Source organism: Pagrus major, chromosome 11, assembly GCF_040436345.1.
Source record: "Pagrus major chromosome 11, Pma_NU_1.0".
Classification (NCBI taxonomy): Eukaryota; Metazoa; Chordata; class Actinopteri; order Spariformes; family Sparidae; genus Pagrus; species Pagrus major.
The window spans coordinates 13974422-13995216 of record NC_133225.1 but is presented as its reverse complement, the minus strand read 5'-3'; the positions used below and the strand labels follow the sequence as shown (position 1 = coordinate 13995216).

Genomic DNA, 20795 nt, shown 5'->3' with positions numbered 1-20795 from the left:
ACCAGAGCATCAGAGGCTGGCTGAGGTTTTCTCCCGCTGAGAATAACAAAGTCGACCCTGGCTTTTATGTAGGAACCCCCTTCTCGTCTTCCAGGTACTTATCTCAATATGCCATCCATCTTTGAAAAGAGGGACACTGGAATGAGAAGAAGTAACCACCAGTGCAAACACCTAGAAACACCTGTCGAGTCAACTTTGGCCCGTGGTCCCCACTTTGGGCAGCCCTGCTCTACACACTAGTTTGGGTGGTTCCACAGAAAAAGATTTCTCATGAATGAAAAGCCTTTTACCCATACATCTCTAAGAGCATAGATAAACATTATGTCACACTAGTGAGAGGAACCTATGATCTACAACCCAACAGGTGGCTCAAGGAGGCATTTCATTGCATTCTTACGATAACCACGTCTCTCCTGTTTGGTGTCGAGTGAACATGACATGGGTAATGACCTATGTCATAACATTATTCTTATGTCTCTGTTTCTATCTTTGTCTCCCTCTCCTTCCAGTCCAAGGTGTCCCAGAGGCAGCAACGCATGATAAAGAACCGCGAGTCAGCTTCCCTTTCTCGGAAGAAGAAGAAAGAGTATCTGCTCTCGCTGGAAGCTCGCCTGAAAATGGCATTGTCTGAGAATGCGGCACTCAAGTGTGAGAATGGCAACCTCAAGAAACAGCTGGAGGACATGCTGAGTGAGGTGAGAGGCTAGAAGTAGCAGCTCTGCTAATACATCCACACAGTCTAAAGAGAGCAGGTCTAGAGAGTGGTCCTCCATTACTCATATATCTGTGATTTGTAGTTTGTGATTTAATGTGACACCTTTCTTTCCCTGCAGAATACAGTGCTAACTGCAAAGGCCCCCAAGAGGAGAGCTGTGTGTCTCATGGTGGTGCTGGTGTTCCTCGTACTCAACGTTGGACCAATGAGGTCAGCATATGACACATAATGTATGACTATGGATCTGTCTATGACTTGAACTGTTCACACAACAGTTTGATTTAGTGTCTAAAAGCAAAGGCACACTGATGCAGATACTGTGGATGGAGGAAGGTCCCTGGAAACTGTAACATGTTGTGGATGCGCAAGAGTTTAAGTTCTGGAGGCAAACAAATGGGAAGCCTCGTGACTCATTGTGGGAATTTCGCCTCTCATGTAAGACATTACGCAAAAATGTTTATTGAAAACATGCAGTGCAGAACATTTCCCATTGAAGCAATATGTTCACACAAACCTGCTTTACCCACATTCAGACAAAGATAATTAACACATTGGCCCAAAAACTCAAGCTGAAGTTGTTGCACAATCTTTTCCAAAGGTTGAGCTAAGGCTTGTTCAATTCACAAAGATCCCTTTGAAGCTTTGACCAAAATAACGTGAATTCAACAATCGTGTGGTACAATCCAGAATAATGTAGTCCAGTAATGCACATACTGTACAAGTCCTGATGTAGTTGGTAAAGCAGTTGACGACTAATATCTCATCCGGGCCAAGTGGCTCTTGTGTGTATATTCCATCCCTCTGTTGTTGTTGCCAGAGTTTATAAGACTTGGTGACTAATGGGTGAATAAGTCTCTAGACAACCTGATGGGTTAGGCGGAAAGTAAACATTTACCATTTGCAAGTGCAAAAAGAAAATCATTTCAGGCTCCAAAAGAAGTATAAGACATTTGTTTATGGCAGTTTTTCTCATCTCTGCTTGTAATATTAACAACGGTGACAAATTAAGATGAGTTATGTAAAATTTCACTGGGGAAATAGCGCTGATTCCACCCATCTTAGCAGATGGAGACGTTGTGTAAGCTCACAATCCACCTCCAACAGTAATGATGAATTCTCTGTTCTCATGTTATAAAAATGTTTGTTTTCTCCCGAGAATATTTTTCTCCTCAAAGATGCGAGCATCTACTTGTCAGATTTGTTTGCTTTGAAAGTCTGCATGTGCTCCGTGCTAGGAATGTGTTCGGTCTGTCGTTCTCAAGAGCTTTAACATGAAAAAGTTTCCTGGGACCCATAAATGAGTTTGCTTTCGCGACTTGAGTGGTTTTCACAGTGGCTAAAGGCTGCGTGTGTGTCTATACCTGTGCTCACATCTGTGTGTTTTGTGTCAGGGCTCTCCTTTGGAATGCGAAATATGCCTGCTTTTGAGGTCGGATCCCTTTGAAATGAAAATGCCACCCAGTGTAGTAATACCATTGAAAGAGACTGTGTGTATTTTTGCTTGTGTGTGTGCCCCGGCGTGCTTTGGGTTATACAGTCCAGATCAGAGTTCAGATTCTGCTTGTGGCTAAGAATGAAAATCCCTCCTGTGCGCAGGATGTGGGATACATGGAATTTGGCGGTTGTTTCAGTCCAGTACCCAGTTCTTCTTTTCCCGATTTGTCCTGATTTGACCTCACCTGTCTCCCTTCCTAACCTCACCTGTCCTCTGTTTCATCAGTCTGTTTCAGGGTGGCTCCAAGCATGAAGTTTATTCCCCGCAGCCCAGTGGCAGACACCTGTTGGGTTTCTCCTCAGAGCCAGAAACAGAGGCCATGATGGACTCCGATCCCCTCAGCAGTGGCCCCTCTGAGATTGCCGACAGGTAATGAGCTCAACGCCCCACCCCCGACACCTTTCACAACACGACACCATGTCAGCGGACCAGGATGCACCTGTGCCAGGGCTGAGTCCAAAATCGTACAGCTCATTACGGCACGTGTAAACATGTGCGCCAGCCGGTGACCAACTCTGTCCAAACGTCTACCTTTAAAATGCCTCCAGGCCTCTGGCTAGTCAGCCAGCAGTTGTGCTTTGAGTAACAAGGTGGGAAATTGGGGTCAGGCCTTGTTTGACATTGCCAGTAACAGTTTATTTTTCTAAAGCTTTATATATTTTTCTTTCTTTTTTGAAATGCAATAGAGCCCCAGCAGTCTCATTTGTAAATTGCATAAATAACATTCTTGTTTGGTACATTACCTGCAACCCCATGTCCTGAAAATGATGTTTTGCAAGGTGGTCAGAGTGTCCGACGTCTGCGTGGCATTGCCAGCCTGTGTTTTCTCAGATCTCTGTGTAGGGTATGTTACATGTTAATGCATACCATTCAGCTCTAGTATCAGGTTTCCCTACCAGCATACAGCCAACGCAGGCAGGAAGGAACACATTAGCCTTTACAAAAGGGGTGACAGCACCAAACGCAGCACAGGGGAGGATGACGGGGGAGATATGCAACCTAATCTTCGGGTCTCACTGAACAGGAAGGTGTGTGTGCGGGAAGGTTAATACGGGCCCCTTGGTCAGAGTTATGATCAGGCCCCTGCGGTCTGACATGTTGTCTCGCCGAACCATTTTCAGAGCATTTGGAGACAGGAGTGCGAGGTGTAGTCGATGTGTCGGCTCTGATCAGGGAGGCCCAGGGGAGGTATTACGTCTGTGGCAGACGTTTTGGTAACAAGCGCCCTGCAGGTGGGCACTGACTGTGGACAGTCTACATCATCACCCTGAGGAACACAATCATTCATTCAGGTCTAACCGTTGTAATTAAATACACAGTAACGTCTGAGGAGGAAGTCATTCCCTGCACTGTGCTGCTTAGCCATAATGTTTGTGAACCCACCTCGTGGTGACCCTGACTGTTGGGCTGTTGTTTTCATCCGTCATAATCAGACTGGATTTGAACCTACAGAGTGTTAATGCTCTCCTCTCTGTAGCGTGTTTGATCATTCTGAGCAAGCTTGTAGACGCATCACTTCAGAATCTGTGCTTTTCCCTTCTTAATATTTTTGTGCCTACATTCAGCAACTGAAGCTCTGCCACTTCTGCACATGTAACGTATCAAGAATTTGAATCAATAAAACTTATTAGTAACCCGTGAAATTCAACAACTGTCCCCACAGTGAATCCCCACTGGGTTTTATTTTGGTGCCATTTTTCTTCCCGTTACTCAATCCGTTCTGGGTGTTTCACCTCCGTCAGTAGGCAAGCAGCCATTTTGGCTCTCAGATTGCATTCAAAGCATATTCCCAACATGTGGAAAATATTTTTCACAGATATTACTTACATTACATTGATTTGAGAGCATCTGAACAGCCTTGTAAAGTTATCACTTTCCTCCTTGTTTAACACCCTCTGTCTGCTCTTTCTTGCTTGTTGTAGCTCTGAGGATAAGGCCCTGATGGTGGTGAAGGACCCCATCTTCCTCAGACCATCTCCTCCCTGCCAGCCTCCTGTAAACAGGACCAAGTGCTTAGAGTAAGTCATACTTTTCTCCTTTCGCACAGATCACTCAGATCCTAGCTTATATGTAAAAAAACAAAACAAAAACAAGGCTAATATACGTTGATTGGCAGGTTGGCCCATGAGCTGAGGGGTTGGGTCCACCGTCATGAAGTGCAGCAGACCAAATCCAGGCGCATGAGTAACAGCAATCACAAACCCACCAGGACCATTCTGGTAAGTCCCAGCAGTGTGTTCTGGAAAACAGGAAAACACGTCTAATGGGCCGTGCAAAAAAGAATGTGATGTTCAGTTTGTGCAGTAAAGCTTACAAACTAAACTTCACTTGAATTTAGGTCATTCATTTTAGCAGAAAGGGATTTTTGGCAAACCCAAAGCCTCTCTTTCACCACTGTTTCACCTCCCCTCACACCTTCCCCTTTTTCTGCCTCTCATTTCTCTTTATTGGGCCGAGTTTAATCCGGCAGCCCTGAGAAAGTAAACACAACACTTAGAGGGGGGCTGTAGGATTAGTGCCCCCTGCTCCTTTTTTCCATCATTTTTTTCTAAATCTGTCAGTGTTAGTCTAATCTGCCCGGAGATGCCCAGTTTGTATATACCCATTCTTCATTTTACTTTAAATAGAAGTGTAGATGTATTTATTTCTCACCTGTATTGAGCTGTTTCAGCCCTACCATTAAGTCCTCCCATTATTTCAACATATGAAACCATACAATGCTGATTGTTGTAAACTGTAGGACAGGAATGTGGGTGCGATGTTTGGAATGATGTTCAGTTATAATGTTTTGAACGGAGCCTGTATTTATGCGTCAGATGTAGTTGCCAAGAGTTTATCCTGCTCTCTCTAATGGTTAGTTGAAGCGAATATAAAGAGATTATAGCTAATTCTCTCTCATTTTTTCCCCAACAGAAAACAGAGAATAAGGAGGCTGAGAGTGCCCAGATTGTGACCGTCCAATACACAGACACAACAGAGGAAAAGTGAGTAAAGGCCTGTCGCAATGTATTTGTGTCAGATTCACACAAGTAGATTATTTTCAAGGTTTCAATTTTGTTTCTTACAAAAAATTCCCATTCGATTTTTAAAGCTGCATTGAGCCTTTTTTGACCGCTAGAGGGCAGAACACTGTGTAGATTTCAGAACAAATACACTGTCGCGACTACTTGTGTGGTAAGACAATAACGTGTCGTAAACTAAAACCGTGAGCTGTAATCTGTTTAGACCTGCAGACGGGAGTGTTTGTAAGCAGATCAACACAAATAGATTATGTAAAGCAAGTATAGACATAACAATGCATTACAATATAACAATACATAAAATATACAGTTTATGTTTTATTGTTGCAAAGTTGTGTTTGACCAAAGTGGGTCCTGAAATGGAACTTCACTGAGAAATAACATTATGGTTTCTATTGCAACATTTTTGGCGTTTGCCAGCTTTTTGAGTTTTTACAATCTGATTGATTTATGATGCAGTGATTTTAAAGCATGACCTTTGTACACTGCTGCTGAGGTTTGGCGGTCAATAAGAGCCTTTTTATACTGGAGTGCACTGTGTAGTTTAGATCAGGCAGATGGAGTGAATACTTTTTTGGCCACTTACAGTTTTTTTTCCAAGTTGTAAGTCTAGGCGGCTATGAAACGTCCAACGCTGCAGGACAAAGGAGGAGAAATCAGTTTCAGCAGTTAACCTCTGCAAGGCCACCGTTTAGCCTGAATTTAAATTTAAATATTGTCATTTCAAGCATGATACCTTTGTTTTTTTTTTGGTTATCATCCTCATGTCTATGTCTGCCCTTTTACATTACATTACATGCAGCTTCCTCTGGAGCTGCAAAAGGCTTTATACTACTTTTTTACATATGCAGTAGTACTGCCCAAGAACTGTAAACACACTTTAATATGTAAAATCGGTGGAGTTACCCTTTAATTATCGATTAATCTGCCAGTTATTTTCTTGATTAATTGGTTAGGTTACAAATAAGGATATAAGGATAAATACTCATCAAAATTTTCCTCAGCCCGACATGATGTCATCTAGAGAGGATTTGTTTACTGTCATGTAAAACAAGGTCAACGAGCAGCACGAGACGTATTAAATAATCTTAGTGTATTGATAAACATCTGATATTAAAACTGTTAAAGGGGCTCAGTGTAACAATTTGTGGCAATTCACATGTATTAATCACTTTTTTTTGGCCATATGATGAGACCTTCCCGGTCTCTCTCGGTTGCCTATGCAAGTCTAAGAATGATTTGTTTAAGTTGTTTAATGCTGCTGGACTGTGGATTTCTTTGTGAAGGACTGCCACAGTCCAAATGATGTGACCCCCTGCATGTTCTCGAATTCTTCGTCTCGGTGCCTCTCTCCGCTCCACTAACAGAGAGCAACGTAAGTTTAGAAACAGAGTTCACTAACATAAACTAACGACCAGCTTCCAGCACAACACGAAAGTTCCACAGCGCTCCTTTTTAAAGAATTTTATTCACATGAAATTTGCGAAATAAAATGCATTTCTCCGGCACAAAACATGGATTATCAGCAACCCTAACTTAACCCGAACCCTAAACACCCATATTGTTTGAATCTGTCTTTCTCCACATTCCTGAAAATGTTTCTGTGTTTTTTCCCATATTTGTCTGTAACCTTGTTACTCTTTATCAACAGGAACCCTGGCAGCGAGCTGCAGGTATACTACGCACCTCATCACACCTACAGCGACTTCTTTGATGAGATCCATCGTCGTGGCGACACTTTCTACGTCGTGTCTTTCCGAAGGGTAAGTTCGGTCCTTCACAGTGACTTGAAATGGGAAATGGGCGCCGGCTCGCACACAGTGTCTGACACACGGGTGAAATAGTTCACATAAAGTAGAATTAAAGGGGATTTCAATCGAAGTTTTCACAGCTCAACACTGATTTCATTGCATTTGTGTCTGTCGTGAGATTTCCTTCTCCCAAACTGGCCTTTAAAAAGCGACAACTTAATTACATGAAGCGTGACCTATGAATCATTAACTATATTTAATAAGTCTGTCGATTTGAGAGAAAAGTGCAGGGTGGGGGAGGGGATGACTTCTACACGCCTGACTACCCCTTTTCAGTCCAGTTTCCTTGATTAATTTGCAATCATCAAGACCATGTTTTAGATCTTAGGGCATGAGACCAGATGTCACTGTTCATCTACTTGGTCTTTATTCATTTGACAGTTTTTCCACATTCGAGACTCAGAACCTGTTTTTACTTTCCCCTCTTCATATGATTGATCTTGGACATCATGCTCAGATAGAGTTCTGTGATTAGTCTTGGTTTGTGTCTTTGAGTGCTTTCCTTTCTTTTCAAAATATATATTTATAGAGCCCCTAATCTTGCGTCCTTTCATTCTTAAGATCTAACCAAACAAAAAGGAAATTAATATGCTGTGTGGGGGGAAACACATTACAGTTTGTGTTATGATAGGAAGCGTCTGCTCCATCTTCATCAGCTGTGCCAGATAACACTCATTTACTTCCTCTGAAATGAAGATATGTTTCTTGGTCCCTGTACCAAGCGCATATGACACTCGGCACCTCAGGACACTCTGTGCGACGTTAAGCCCTTAAATCCTCAGGATTACTCAGTGGGGTGGGAGTTTTGGAGCACGTGGTCAAAGATCAGGACCTCTTGTCGCCAAGCAAGTCACAAAGGTTTGGCTCTGAGTTGGCATGGTGACAGCACTGACAATGGTAACAATGGTGTACCCGAGTTGGGGGGCCTCTACAGGTCAAGTAGCCGTCCTTCAGTTTCTAGTGGCTTTGTGTTGCATGAGCTGTGGGTGTTATAGTTAAAATAAAAGTAACACCATGCTGTGTATCTTGGAAAACCCCTCAGTGATGCTTCAACTCTTAATCAAGCACAGTTAAACAGAATATTAAATGGAACCTCCTGAGCTCTGATTCTCGGTGACCTGTTCTGACCAAATGTTTAGTCGTAATAAGTTATGCTGATAAATAAACTTTTATTTATATAATTTTTACTTTAAAGTTTTGATTATTTTGATATTTGGTCTGTAAATGCCAGAAAAAATCTTATCTTAGAATCTTATTATCCAGCCCAAGGCAATGTCTTCTAATTGCTTGTTTTGTCTGACTTTCAATCTTACCAAAACTCAAAGCTACAAGACAAAAAACAAAGAGAAAAAACGTTCAGCTTTTTTGCTGGAAAAAAAAATGACAAAGGATGAATCATCAAAATCATTGCTGATTAATTTTCTTTTGGATGATTAATCGACTAATTCTTTCAGCTCCCTAATGAGGTGTGATTTTTGTAATACTAATTTAAGAGCTTAAGTGAATTAAATATATTTTAATAAGAAATCAATGTTACAGTAGCCAAAAAACGATGCCTTGTTGGGTCTGACAGAAACAATAAATAGTAAAAGACATAGAGCGTAGATGGCAGGCCTGTAACTCAGTGTGGCATTTTTATTTCAGACATTTGTAGCACAAACGTTTGTCAGCCTTTCTCAGTTAGTTTATTTGCCTATATTTTGTTTCCTGGGTTTCAGGGTGTGTGTGTTTGTGTGTGTGTGTGTGTGTCGGGAAAAGCGGGTGTGCTTTTGTTTTTTTGTTCCAGTCGCTTATGACAGGACTGCCAAAGCTCTGGATTAAATTTGGAATTTGTTTAGACTTTAAATCAGGTCACTACCAAATTTCACTGTTGTCCCTCCTGGCAAAAAATGTTTCATCTCTGCCTGTTCCCATCCTTGCCAGCAGTTGAGTTCATTCTCTGCAGTTTGTCAGAGATGGCCATGCTCCGGTCAAGTCCTCGACAGACACCGTACCACCTGTGGTTTTTGTTTAAGTGTGAAATGAGGTGAGGTGATGGAAAACATAACAAGAGCAAAATATGGAACGGTCTTACTCTTCCGTCATTTTGCGGTCTTGCCTCGCCTCTCGTGATGTTTTAGCACCTGTGGCTTTATGCAAGTGTGCATTGAGGTGAGGTGGTGGAAACACTGGCTGCTTTCACTCTGGACCGTATCCAATGAGGTTCAAGGAAAATTCACCTGTTGTCATGGCAGCTGCAGCTGTTGTGTCAGCTTGTCAAGCTCGCCGGTCCCCTGATGATGAGCAGTCAAGCGATTGGTGTTTTCCTGCCACTCTCCAAACACAGTCAAGGCACCCTCTCATTCATTTTTAGCATCCAATACTCCCTTTGGTGGCTTTTAGCTTGTCTTTGATGCCTTGCAGCTCCATGACCTTATACTAGACCGAACCCTTTATTCTGAAGAAACACTGCTAATGATATTAAACTTTCAAGGCATTATCAAGAACATACAAATGCCTTCCATGTATGTTCTGTTTTTCTCAAAATCCACATCGGTATGTATCTCCTCATATCTCACAACTCTTCCACTTTGCTCTTTCCTATCGTCTCGCTGTAATCCCTTTCCCAACCTCAGGCCGTACTCCCATCTGTCATCACCTTAACGCAACTCATTTTTCATTTTGCCCAGACTGGGTTTTGCAAGCCAAGTTAACAAGTTTTCAGTTGGTCTCCTGGTAGTTGGAAAGCCACAACAAGCTCCAGTCCTGCAGCTGATGGAGACCAAATCATGGGTGATTTTTCTGCAAAGTCTCACTTAACTCTTCTTAAAGGGGCACCCCATCAATTTTACAAACTATCATTATTGATTGAACTCGGCCAATTGCTGTGCATCCTCCACCAGTCATGTGGGGAAGATCATAACTGTTTTGCATAGAGCCTTCATATATGAAGTCAAGGTAATATCTGTAATACGGTATTCCAGAGATATTTATATTTAAATTAAAGTTAACTGAAAATAAGACAAATTTATTTGTAAATTGTGAGATTTAAAAAGAAATTATATCAGCCTTTAAAGGTGCTATTTTTAAGAAAAGTTGATTTTTGAGTCTCATTCCCAACTTGTCAGGACGGGTTGTAGGACGGGTCGGCCGCCATCCCAAGGCACCACATCGTCCTTATTTGATGAGTTAGGAATGAGACTCAAAATCAACTCTTTTTTTTCTTTTTTACAAATAGCACGTAAGTTTGAAAAAGTAACCTTGATGATGTCAGAAGGGTTATCAAAAGGGTTTGGGCTTGAGAAATTTATAAGAGAAAGCCTACCTTCCAAATTGGAGAAGTAAATTTTAAAAGAATTATTTCTTTAAAGAGTTGTATTGAAATATAGAATCCAACGTTTCCGGAGATTGACCCATCCTAGGAACTAAAAATTGGGACATCTCAGCCTCTATTGCTTCAGTTTTGACCATTCTGTCGTTTCAGTGTCTCCTGCAAGTCCCACAACTTTATGGAAGTGCAATACTACAGTAAATCCATGGAGTGTCCCTTTGATTGTGCTCAGAGAAGCAACTCACTTGTCATTGGTTCTTCTGATGTCCCATCTCATTTTTAATTTCCATGAAGTTATTTTTAGAAATCTTTTTTGATTCATAATTTCCTTTATACCTTGCAAGGCAGATGGAATCAATCAATCTGGAGCGTTAGATTAATTTCCGCTGTTAATTCTAGCAGAGTGCACCTCATGCGGCTTTCATTCATTGGTTGTGGTATGTGGGCTGCTTGAGATGTGCGTGTGTCACATGTGTGTTTGCACATTAGCATTCCTCTCCACCACAGCTCCTTCTGAGAGGATGTGCTCGGATTAAAACCTCACCTCTCATTGTCTAATGAGTTGCACAAAAGCTATTTTAATAGTTTTTGAACTGAAGTACTTTGCTGATTAATGCCGTTTTGATCTCAGACTTCTAGTGGATTAACAACTGGATTAATGCTTCAAGTGCCTAAGATGACAGTATTTAAGAGTTAGAGTGGTTTCAGTGGTTTAGTTGATGAGACGAAGCATGAAAAAAGTTCTCAATGTGAAGAATTTTGTGACTAGAAAGGCCCTGATGGAAATAATTGCTTCATCCTCAGGCCTTTTAACCTCCCAGATGACTATTGCATCATTGATAACTTGTTGTTGTGAGTTGTTAATGCAAGTCTGTCAGTAGGTCTTGTCCTCAGAGTTATAAACTCCATAATCAACAGCTGCTTTCATCCAGCCATTTTATTTGCTTCCAAATGAATATATAAATGTATTTTCTTCTTGATGACTTTCTTCTCTTTGTTTCCAGGATCATCTTCTACTTCCTGCCACCAGCCACAACAAAGGAAGTCGACCCAAGATGTCTGTGTTGTTGCCAGCCATGAACATAAATGGTATGTACTGCAGCACAGACACAACAGTTGGGGAGTTCTGTCACTCAACACAATGCAACAGATGAGAGGCGAGCTGGGTGCACATTCAGAAACACGTCTCCCCACAAGAATGCATTACTTGTGACCTCAGAAACTTCTAAGACCAAAATAGAGCACTTTTGCTTTTTAAGCCTTTTAAGGTGATGCTGATTCTTTTTTCCAAAATCTACCTTCATGGATTGAGAGCATGTGTTGCCTGTTTAACTTAGATTAACATTTCTTTATAGTTTTTCTTTGCCAAAAACTGTCTTTGACATCTTGTTAGTCGAAGGTCTTTGCTCCCTCCCTGCCTCCCTCCCTCCTTCTGAACTCTTTGTGCTCTCTGTCATGTCCTTCAGCCTCTGATTATGCTCTCTGTTGCATTTAGAAAAGCTGTCTGTAAAGCCACTGACCAAACCACAGACACAAATGTAAAAAAGAATTACCTTTTTCAATATGATCATTTTCTTCTGATCTTGATTTTTTTTCATATATTTTGTACTGAAAGTTATGAAGTTGTGACCTGGGCAGAGACTATTTATTATTATTACTGTATTAAAAAGCCCAAATTGTTAAGACAACATGTAAAAGACTGCCCCTATGCCAGCCTTAAAACAGAATGTAACCACATCACTAAATACCTGCAATGCTTGAACTGTCTGCTTTGCATCCATTTATAAAGTACACTACAGTGGTAGTAGGGTTATGGTTAGGTTTAGGTTAACCCTAACAAGGGCAAGAAGTGTTATTTATAAAAACCATCCAAGCCATTATCATCCAGATCTGTATTTGTATTAAGGGAAGTAATGATGTGAGCAGTAATGTGTCCATATTACTGATGTTTGTTTATCTAATTTCTTTTTTATATTTAGTGAAAGTACCAGCATTCATCCCGACAATATTGTGGCAGTAACGATATCGAGCTATCTGGTCAAAAATACCGTCCTAGCATTAATGAAGTTCTTATGAGGAGATGTCAAAATATTGTCATATATATTGTGTTTTGCGATATAGAAAAGTAAAGTTTCTTGATATTATTTTAAAGCCGAGTCGCCCAGTCCTACATGCCAAGTAGGAGTACTTTAGCTAAGAAGTAATTTATGTTGAATTATTAATCCAGACATGTAGGATTTTTGGTCTTGGAACCCTCTGGGAAATGTAAGCACTTTGGTTTGCCACACAAACATTTATATCATCGTTGCACACGATGGCTGCATGCAAGTGATGAAAAGTCAAATTACAGGTCCTCTTCAGATTATAGAGTAGAAACATGGCTCATTTAGACTGCTTCATTTCCTCCTAAAGAAAACAATTGCTGTCCACAGCTTGTAATAGTGGGTGGCAATCAGAGTGCACTTGGTTTGTGGTTTGGTGGGGGGGTGGGGGGTGGGGTTCCGCCAGCTCATTTGAGAAGCAATCACCCGTTTATTTGACCACCTGCCCTCAAAAACAAACCCATCACAAACATTGTAACACTGGTGCACACGAGATACGCCTCAGTATGTGAGCACTTTGTTGGAAAACTCTTGGAATTTGATTGGCGCATTTGTTGCCAAATTGTTTTTTTTTATGAATAATTTAAGCGTACACGTGTTTTTGATTTCCATGAGCTCATCATAGCTTTGCTCCATGATCTTTGGATCTGCTGGATCATCGATGGAGAATGTCAAAGTCAGGTCATCTGAGTTTTCAGTGGAAAGAAGTCTTTTGTCCAAATACTGCAGGCTTAATTATCAGGTGGCTTGATTTTTACCAAGCCTGCAGGACAGTGATATAAAAAGGAAACCTACTCCAGAGTGTTTGTCTAGGGTGTGAGCAATTAGGAAGACAGTCTGTTGTTGTTGGCTGTTAACCCGGCATTTTTATCCGAAATCTCCTGGTTCTTCTGTTATCTCCCCGTCTTGTCTGTGGCAAAGCACCAGCAACAGATTTGATTAGTGATTCAGCCAGTTTAAGAGGAGTGAGTCAGTGGAATATGAGCCTCTTACTCAGCAGGGAAGACATGGCCATTGGGAAATAACCTCTTTTTTTCTGAAAGGGCGGTGTTTGAGATGAAGATTGATGAAGGTAAACATTGTTCTTGGTTGGTCTTGTCACGGAGGAATGTTGAGGTCCGTGCCGGTCGGATGGCCCATTGAAATAGCGGTAAATAGTGAAATCCAAGACCTCCTTTTCAGCTAATTGTTGAAATGGGCAAACAAAGGTGGCATTCAGGGAGAGATATCGGGTCTGGAAAGATTCCTGTTACCTCAAGAAAAAGGGTCTTCAATTTGCATGATCTGTCATGGATGCCTGCAGTTGGCCACAAATTCAGAACCAAAAGTCTCCTGCTTGTTCCAGGCATTCGTGTGGTTGCATCTAATGTGCCGGCTGGATCCTGTGGTATCTTTGAGAGAAACGACTTACACCAGTTTTATGTTGGCACAGATGCATTATTCAGTAGAGATACAGTAGCTTCAGATTCAGTTCATATGGTTCCTTGTTGACCTGACAGCAGGGACTGTAGTTAAAATCCAAGCCAACAGAGGCTGACATAGAAAAGAGGTCGGTGCTAATCCTGGTCCCCCCTCTTTCAACATGTAAAGCACCATGTGTCGCACAGATGACAGTCTTCAAGTAGCATTTCAGATTTATGTTGTCTTTTGTTTGAAACTTTGAAGTGATTAAGTGTAAATGTACATATTTAGCTGGGTGAGACCCTTAGAAAAGCAGCACTGTCTTCTTTGTGGAACATGATTGCTCTGCAGTGGAGGATAATTCTTTCCAGCTTTCTGTTGCTGTTCTGCTTTTAGGAATGCCTTCCTTCTCCAGTGACTAAATGGTTTTCATCTGGAGGAGGTGGATAGACTGTTAATCTGGAGTGAACGTTTGGTCTGTCTTGGTCAATAACTGAATATCGAAGATTGAAACTTTGATGTAAGCCATCTTCTGTTTCTGTCTCGCTGCGTGTCCACGGTTCAGGGCTTCTGTTAAAGTTACTTGACCTTGACGTCCTTGATTTTCTCTGAAAAACGTATCTGACTGAGCAGTGGCTCCTCGCAAGGACTGAACGGTGTGTTTATTCAATGATCCTCTGAGTTTGAAAGTAGCTCGATCAAGTGGAAGCGACATGTTTGGAGGAGAGGAATGTTTTGGGGATGACATCATTTACAGGTGGATCGACCGCGTGGACGTACTGCAGTCTATTTTTACTTCTCTGAGATTGTACATGTGCACTTTAGCTAACAGGCAGCTTTCACTGGGGGTTCAAGTTAGAGAAGGAGTTGGGGGGTCAGATTTTCCAACTCCTCTAATCTAAACAAACATCCCCACCGGTCCTCTGACAAGGAGTGTACTCTTACCAACCCAAATGTTTAACCCTTTCCATCCTTGCCAAAATAAGCTACCACTATGTTCTAGTGATTCTTTGAGTCTTGTTATGCCTCTGAGATTCCTGACTAATTTTGTTATGATGAAATACTGTTTTATTATTCAACATTGGCTTATGTCTTTTATCACAGAGAAAGCCAGTCGTTCATATAAAAATGTAAATAACAGATGAGCATGTTGGCAGAATTTTCTGAATCAAAATCCTCTGAAAATTGGCTGGATTTTTAGGTTATGTGAATATTAAGGTTTCATGGACATCCTGTTAGTCCCGCACTTACTTTTACTGACTCAAATCATGTCCTGTGATTTTGTGATTATACTTGCTGATGAATTGCTTCCTTTCTAATATTAACAAAAGCTTCCCTCATGGACTCTTCAGAGTCTGTGCCAGTCTGGCAGCCAGCATCCTCCCGAGATGCGATCTCAGGTTACCTCAGATACGTCATTGCCAGAAATTAGGGTTTTATCAGCACACACCAGCTCACTGTGTCGCTGAGTCTTTCTGGAACATCCCCAGATGGCACTAGTAAAAGGGGGATTGAGACCACGCAGCGCAGGATGGTAGATTTGGCAGCTTCTTCAAAGAGCTGCTTGTTTGAAGTTGGGCCTCGTGTCTGTGCGTTTCCTGTTTCACTGTTCAGGCTGCTGCTCAAGCAGTTGGCTGAGTAGAATTTAGACATTTTGGTAATTTGGTGAAAGGTGAATGTAATCAGTGTGGGGAATTAAATTTGAATCTTCAATTTGGTTAATGGTTTAGATTATGGCCCAGAAATTAAAGTGTAATTGTTTTGGATTTGTTCGGCAATTACATGACAATTGTGGGGTATAGTATCTCATTAAGGAGCAACAGAAGCAAACTCTCAAAATAAAGAGCTATCAAACCTGAATACATTTTGTTTATTTTTTTATTTATTTTTTCTACAAGATTTCAACATAACATTGACATATCATTGCCTGACATATCAAACTGTGTAGTTGTGTGCAATAAAAACCAAAACAATAAGCTGAAAGACACTAGATCACTCTGTAGAGGTGAGGGGGAGCTACAGAGTCGAGGGAAAATTCCATGTCGGTTCATCACTACGAGCTACACATTACATAAAGTCGTATGAACCATTAATATAAAATATTACTTGGTGCAGCTGTAAAATTTATGAGACATGAATTAAATTGTATTATTTATTACTTATTTTAAAATACCTTAATGCAGTGGAGTAGTAAGTACATGGGGCAAAACAGTAATTACATGGGAAAAATGGTGAAAATAGCTCACTGGAGGGGTGAGCAGAAGCTATGAAGGCTGTAATACGAAGCAGTGGAAGTTAGGATACACAGCCTGTAAAATTGGAAGAGAGAAAAAATTTGATTAAATAAAGTTAACCCACATGGTTTTCTTCACTACCAAAGTCTGCCGCCTCCTGCCCAGTTCTGCATCCATATGGCTTCCTGCTTTCTTCTTCCATGCTTGCTTTCTTAGTCAAATCTTTTATACCTCTATCATAATTTTACGGGATTTCCATTTCATTCATCCTCCTCATGTGTTTTGCATCTGCATTATGCATGTGACATGTTTCCACTCTGTGCTGCCGATCAGTTGGACTTCTGTTTATTATTGGATTGAAATTAGCTAAGTGGCGGTAATGTCAGGGTAGTTTATTTTGAACTGAAGAGAATCCACGGGTTTGACTGTGCAGTAATGACAGGACCTTGAACTAAAGAGTAAAAAAAAATGCAGCTGTGATCTCATCAAGTGATATGGAGATACACCGAAAATAACATTCCCAGCTCTGCTTCAGGCAGAAGCCTAATTCTAGATTGATGTAGCGTGACAGAGAGCAAAATCTGAACCCAGAGGATGACTTCCAGAGATGTCTGCTCAAACACTAAAGCCATTTGAGTAGTTCCAGTTTAACTGCAGGTGCAAAAGAGGAAGTTCAGCAGCAGATGAAGTCATACTCAGCATTATGTCTCCCAACCATCTAATGATATGAACATCCATGGAGTCTCTGGCTGCCGAATGTGCTATTGTATCCTGGCCATACAGTACGATCTGATAAACTCTTAACTGCCTCTGAAGTATACGTCTGTGGAAATCCTGAAGAAGAGCAGAAGAAGCTGATGTGTTGCACAGGTGTCTGGAAAAAGACTGCAGCTTTTAAACAACTCGCAGTGCTCTCAGGCATTTTAAAGACGCCTACAGGTCCATTTCTGGGTCATATACGAGTGCACTAAAACTGACTGAGGCGTGTTTGTCTTGTGTGCTCCATATGGGGAATGTTGTTATCATCTCCACTCTCTCGCTGACATACAAAGGAAGCCCAGAGTCTTTAAGTTGTCTGTTAATGTAAATACACGAGGGATCCCTCAGCATATTGTTAAGAGCTTTTTCTTGCAAAGAACTTTACAAGCGTGTCCACTTTAGAGGATGTTCTTCCCCTAAGCTGAGCAAAGTAAGACTGTGGGAAACCACAGACCATGAACCACACAACGCTGTCCTAAGTCCAGCATCTTGTTCCAAACTTAAACTTCTGAAGATGAAGCCAGAATAAATACTTTTTTCGCTCAAACCTCAGGATGACCCTGATCATCTTTGATAATGAGCTTTGTGTTTATCATCGTTCTATACACCATCTGTGGTCTGTTGCAGTCTCTGGGTTTTTTTGTTTTTTTTTCAAACACAATAGCCTGACTCATCAACATTGATCACTTTCTGTCCCTCAATCCTGCCCGAGTTTCTTCTTTTCTTCTCTGAACTCAGCGAGAAGCCTGACTCATCATCAGTGAGAGTATTGGAGAGAGAAAAAGAGAAAGAGAGACTTTCTCTTATTCTCTCTCCAATACTCTTGCCAGAGTCCCTCCTTTTTTTTATTCTTCTCAAATTTGCATGTCCTGCTCTTGTTTAGAGCTGTTTTGTTTATCTCCATGAAGGAGAAATCCAGTAAGTGACTCACCTCTGGACTCCATCTGTTCTCAGCCCCCCAGCTCCTTGACACTTCCAAAATAAAATGTCAAGTCTTTCTGCAACAAATACGACAAAAAGCCTGAAGCATTAGTGATGTGAATACACATTGGTAACCTCTATATGTGTTGAGTTGGTTAAAGCTGTAGCCTGTATATAAATCCACAGGCGATAGAGCAAATACATAAATGATTCAATCTACAATAGAGCCCAACCAATATATATCGGTTGGCCGATATTGTTGTTGATGTCAGCTGATATGGAAACTTTTTGATCAAGTGCAGAAAACGATGCTCGGGCTGATTTAGAATTATGAAATTTCGAAATTTCAGTTTAGTTCACTGATAAACTGTAAAATATCCTGCCTCCATTCTATATTTTTGTGTTTGATAACAACATTTGAGGGATCACTGCAAAAAACGTGTGTATATCGGCCGATATATCGATATCGTAAGTTATTTCTCCCTAATATTGATATCGGTATCGCCCCCAAAAACTGCATATCGGTCAGGCTCTAATCTAAAAAAAAGTTTTTATTTATGCATTTATTAAAGAGTTGAGACAATTATTCGATTAGTTGTCAACTATTTAGATAAAATATTAATTGGTTTAAGGAAAAAAGGTTAAAATTATCTGGTTTCGGCTTCTTAAATGTAAATTATTCTCTGGTTTTCTTCAGCTTTTGGAAACACTGATCGACATATTTCACCATTTTATCAACCGAACAACTAACTGATGAATCGGGAAAATAATCAACAGATTAATCTACAATGAATATAATTGTTAGTAGCAGCCCTATTATTGATGAATCCAGAACTAACAACTTTCTGCTTCCTTTCCTGCCATTACAGACAGCATCATCAGGGAAGACAAGTATGAGGTAATGATGCAGATTGACTGTGAAGTAACGGACACCAGGATCCTCCACATCAGGTCCTCCACCATTCCACCTTTGCTCAGGGTCAACCGCACGGACACGTTTTATCAGCACTCCCCGACTGACAACCAGGCCGCACCACCTGTCGGTGTGCTAATGGGGTCTGCATAAGGTCACTATCAGCACCTGTATTATTTTTATCTCCTCAACAAAACCCACGAAGACAAACGGAGAAAAAGACCACAATCACACTTTTTTTTAATGTGATGACGTGTATTTTATATGTTGTGCTCCCACTGACTTCACGATTGTGATGTAGATTTGAATGAAATCCAGCCATTATAATTCAAAGTTAGGTCAAATTGTCAGCAGCAGTCAGCTACATTCTTCATTAGGGCTGATATCCGGAGGTAGTCTGCAGCTCCTTGTGTGGCAAAACTGACTTCTCCCTGTAACCCCAGACGCCCCACATAAGGGTAATTGCTTAGCGGCAGGAGGCCGAGCATTGAACCCTGAGTCACCCCATCATAACACAAATACTTTTACCCCATAGCAGCTCTCCTCAAGTCTGCTCTCTCTTTTCATTTCTTTTTGTTTTTTTATGTTGTTGTTGTTGTTTTTAGAACAAGCTACAAAGCCAGAGGAGAAAACAGAAAAAATGATTATACACCCAAGATTAATCTCGCAGGGAATTTTCCTAACTAAAAGCAGAGTGTTTGTGATATCAGTGTTTACAAGCACAGCAAATTCTGTGGTTGTATCTACACAAAATGGAGTGCTGTAATCGTCTCTCTTACTCATTCATCTGTTTGCCTCTAACTAAAGCAAGTTTTACGAGTGATTGAGTAAGAGATGCCAGATTGATTAGATGCAGCACTCTAAGTCAGTGAACTCAGGAAGTCAGGTGATCCGTGAAGGCTGACCAATATGTTGTTGGCTGGTTTTCATTAAATCAAGGATTTCAGGTGCTCTGTTTTTCGCACTGTATTGATGAAGAATTTAAGTTTTTTTGGTCTTTGCACTGTGCTTCTCAGATTCAGATATATATTTATTTGTATTAAACAAACTCCTGTGGTGTGACCCGTGTCACTACTTCCTTCTGTCAAGATTCATTGGTTTTTATTTTCTGTATCTGTCTGGTTTCACTTTGTTGGAACTGTTTATTTTAATTGACTACAGAAAATCTAAATGACATATTGTGTACACACTAATAAATGGTGGATTGGAAGGAAACAAAGAGGAAATGTTAGTGCTGGGAGATTTATTTAGGGTCAGTTTAATGGGTGGACATTAAGAGATTTGATCTTACGGAGAAAAAAAAGTATCTTCTTCAAAGTTGAAACCTCTACTTCAACTGTTTGGTTGATGTTTGACATCTGATAAAAAAAATATTGAGTCCCGACTTCGCCGTCCGTTGATTAAAGTGCACTTCTATTTGGTGCACTTAAGCCTGTATTGAAATTGCAAATTGCAACCCACTGGAAATGTGTCTTTTGTTTTCAAACTGTGTGATGGAGCTAAATTATTGGATAGATTTTAGCACCAATTTCTTGTAAAAATTTGCACTGTAAATGCAGAACCTGGGAAGATGCATTCTGGCATCAAATGCCTTATATGACTGTTTCTGTTACCTTGTTTTGACTACGGGGTAAAACTGGTGTGAAATAAGAAATTATACATCATCAACATTAGAAAACTATTTGCTTATGCTGACAGTTTTTGTATATGTAGATAAAACAGGATACCATACTTCTGTGTGTGAAAGTGCATTTCTCGTAGCTACAGGATTGTACAGATGGCTATGTTTTAGCTCAACAGATGCCCATAAAAAAAACGAAAAAAAAAACATGCCTTTGCTTTTGTTTTCTTAAGCCAGGCCATCTGTGTGGGTATTTTTTTTCCCCTTTTGCTTTCAAAAATATTTGATTCACTGCATCCCAGCATAACTTCCTGGAGGTGCAAGCAAGAGTACAATTAACTTTTTTAGGTTTGTGTTTTTTTGTATTCTATTGTGTGCAGAAACCAAAATAAACACTGGATTTTCTCTAACTATAGACCTTTGCGTGCATCCTTAAAGCTGTTGGGGGGAAAACCTACAACTGCATTATTTCAGTTTTTGTTCAACAGGTATA

General features: G+C 40.7%; 1 protein-coding gene across 1 annotated transcript in view; it reads left to right on the top strand.

Annotated features, from left to right (window-relative positions):
• Positions 1-20717, top strand: part of atf6 (activating transcription factor 6) — a 33754-nt gene extending 13037 nt beyond the window's left edge. Inside the window, exons 8-16 of the mRNA XM_073476929.1 lie at positions 510-695; positions 834-925; positions 2436-2579; positions 4133-4228; positions 4327-4429; positions 5124-5194; positions 6882-6993; positions 11356-11440; positions 18638-20717. Of these exons, the coding sequence (XP_073333030.1) occupies positions 510-695; positions 834-925; positions 2436-2579; positions 4133-4228; positions 4327-4429; positions 5124-5194; positions 6882-6993; positions 11356-11440; positions 18638-18834 (1086 nt within the window). The 3' untranslated portion in view covers positions 18835-20717. The remainder of the gene's footprint in view (positions 1-509; positions 696-833; positions 926-2435; positions 2580-4132; positions 4229-4326; positions 4430-5123; positions 5195-6881; positions 6994-11355; positions 11441-18637) is intronic.
• Positions 20718-20795: the final 78 nt, after the last annotated feature.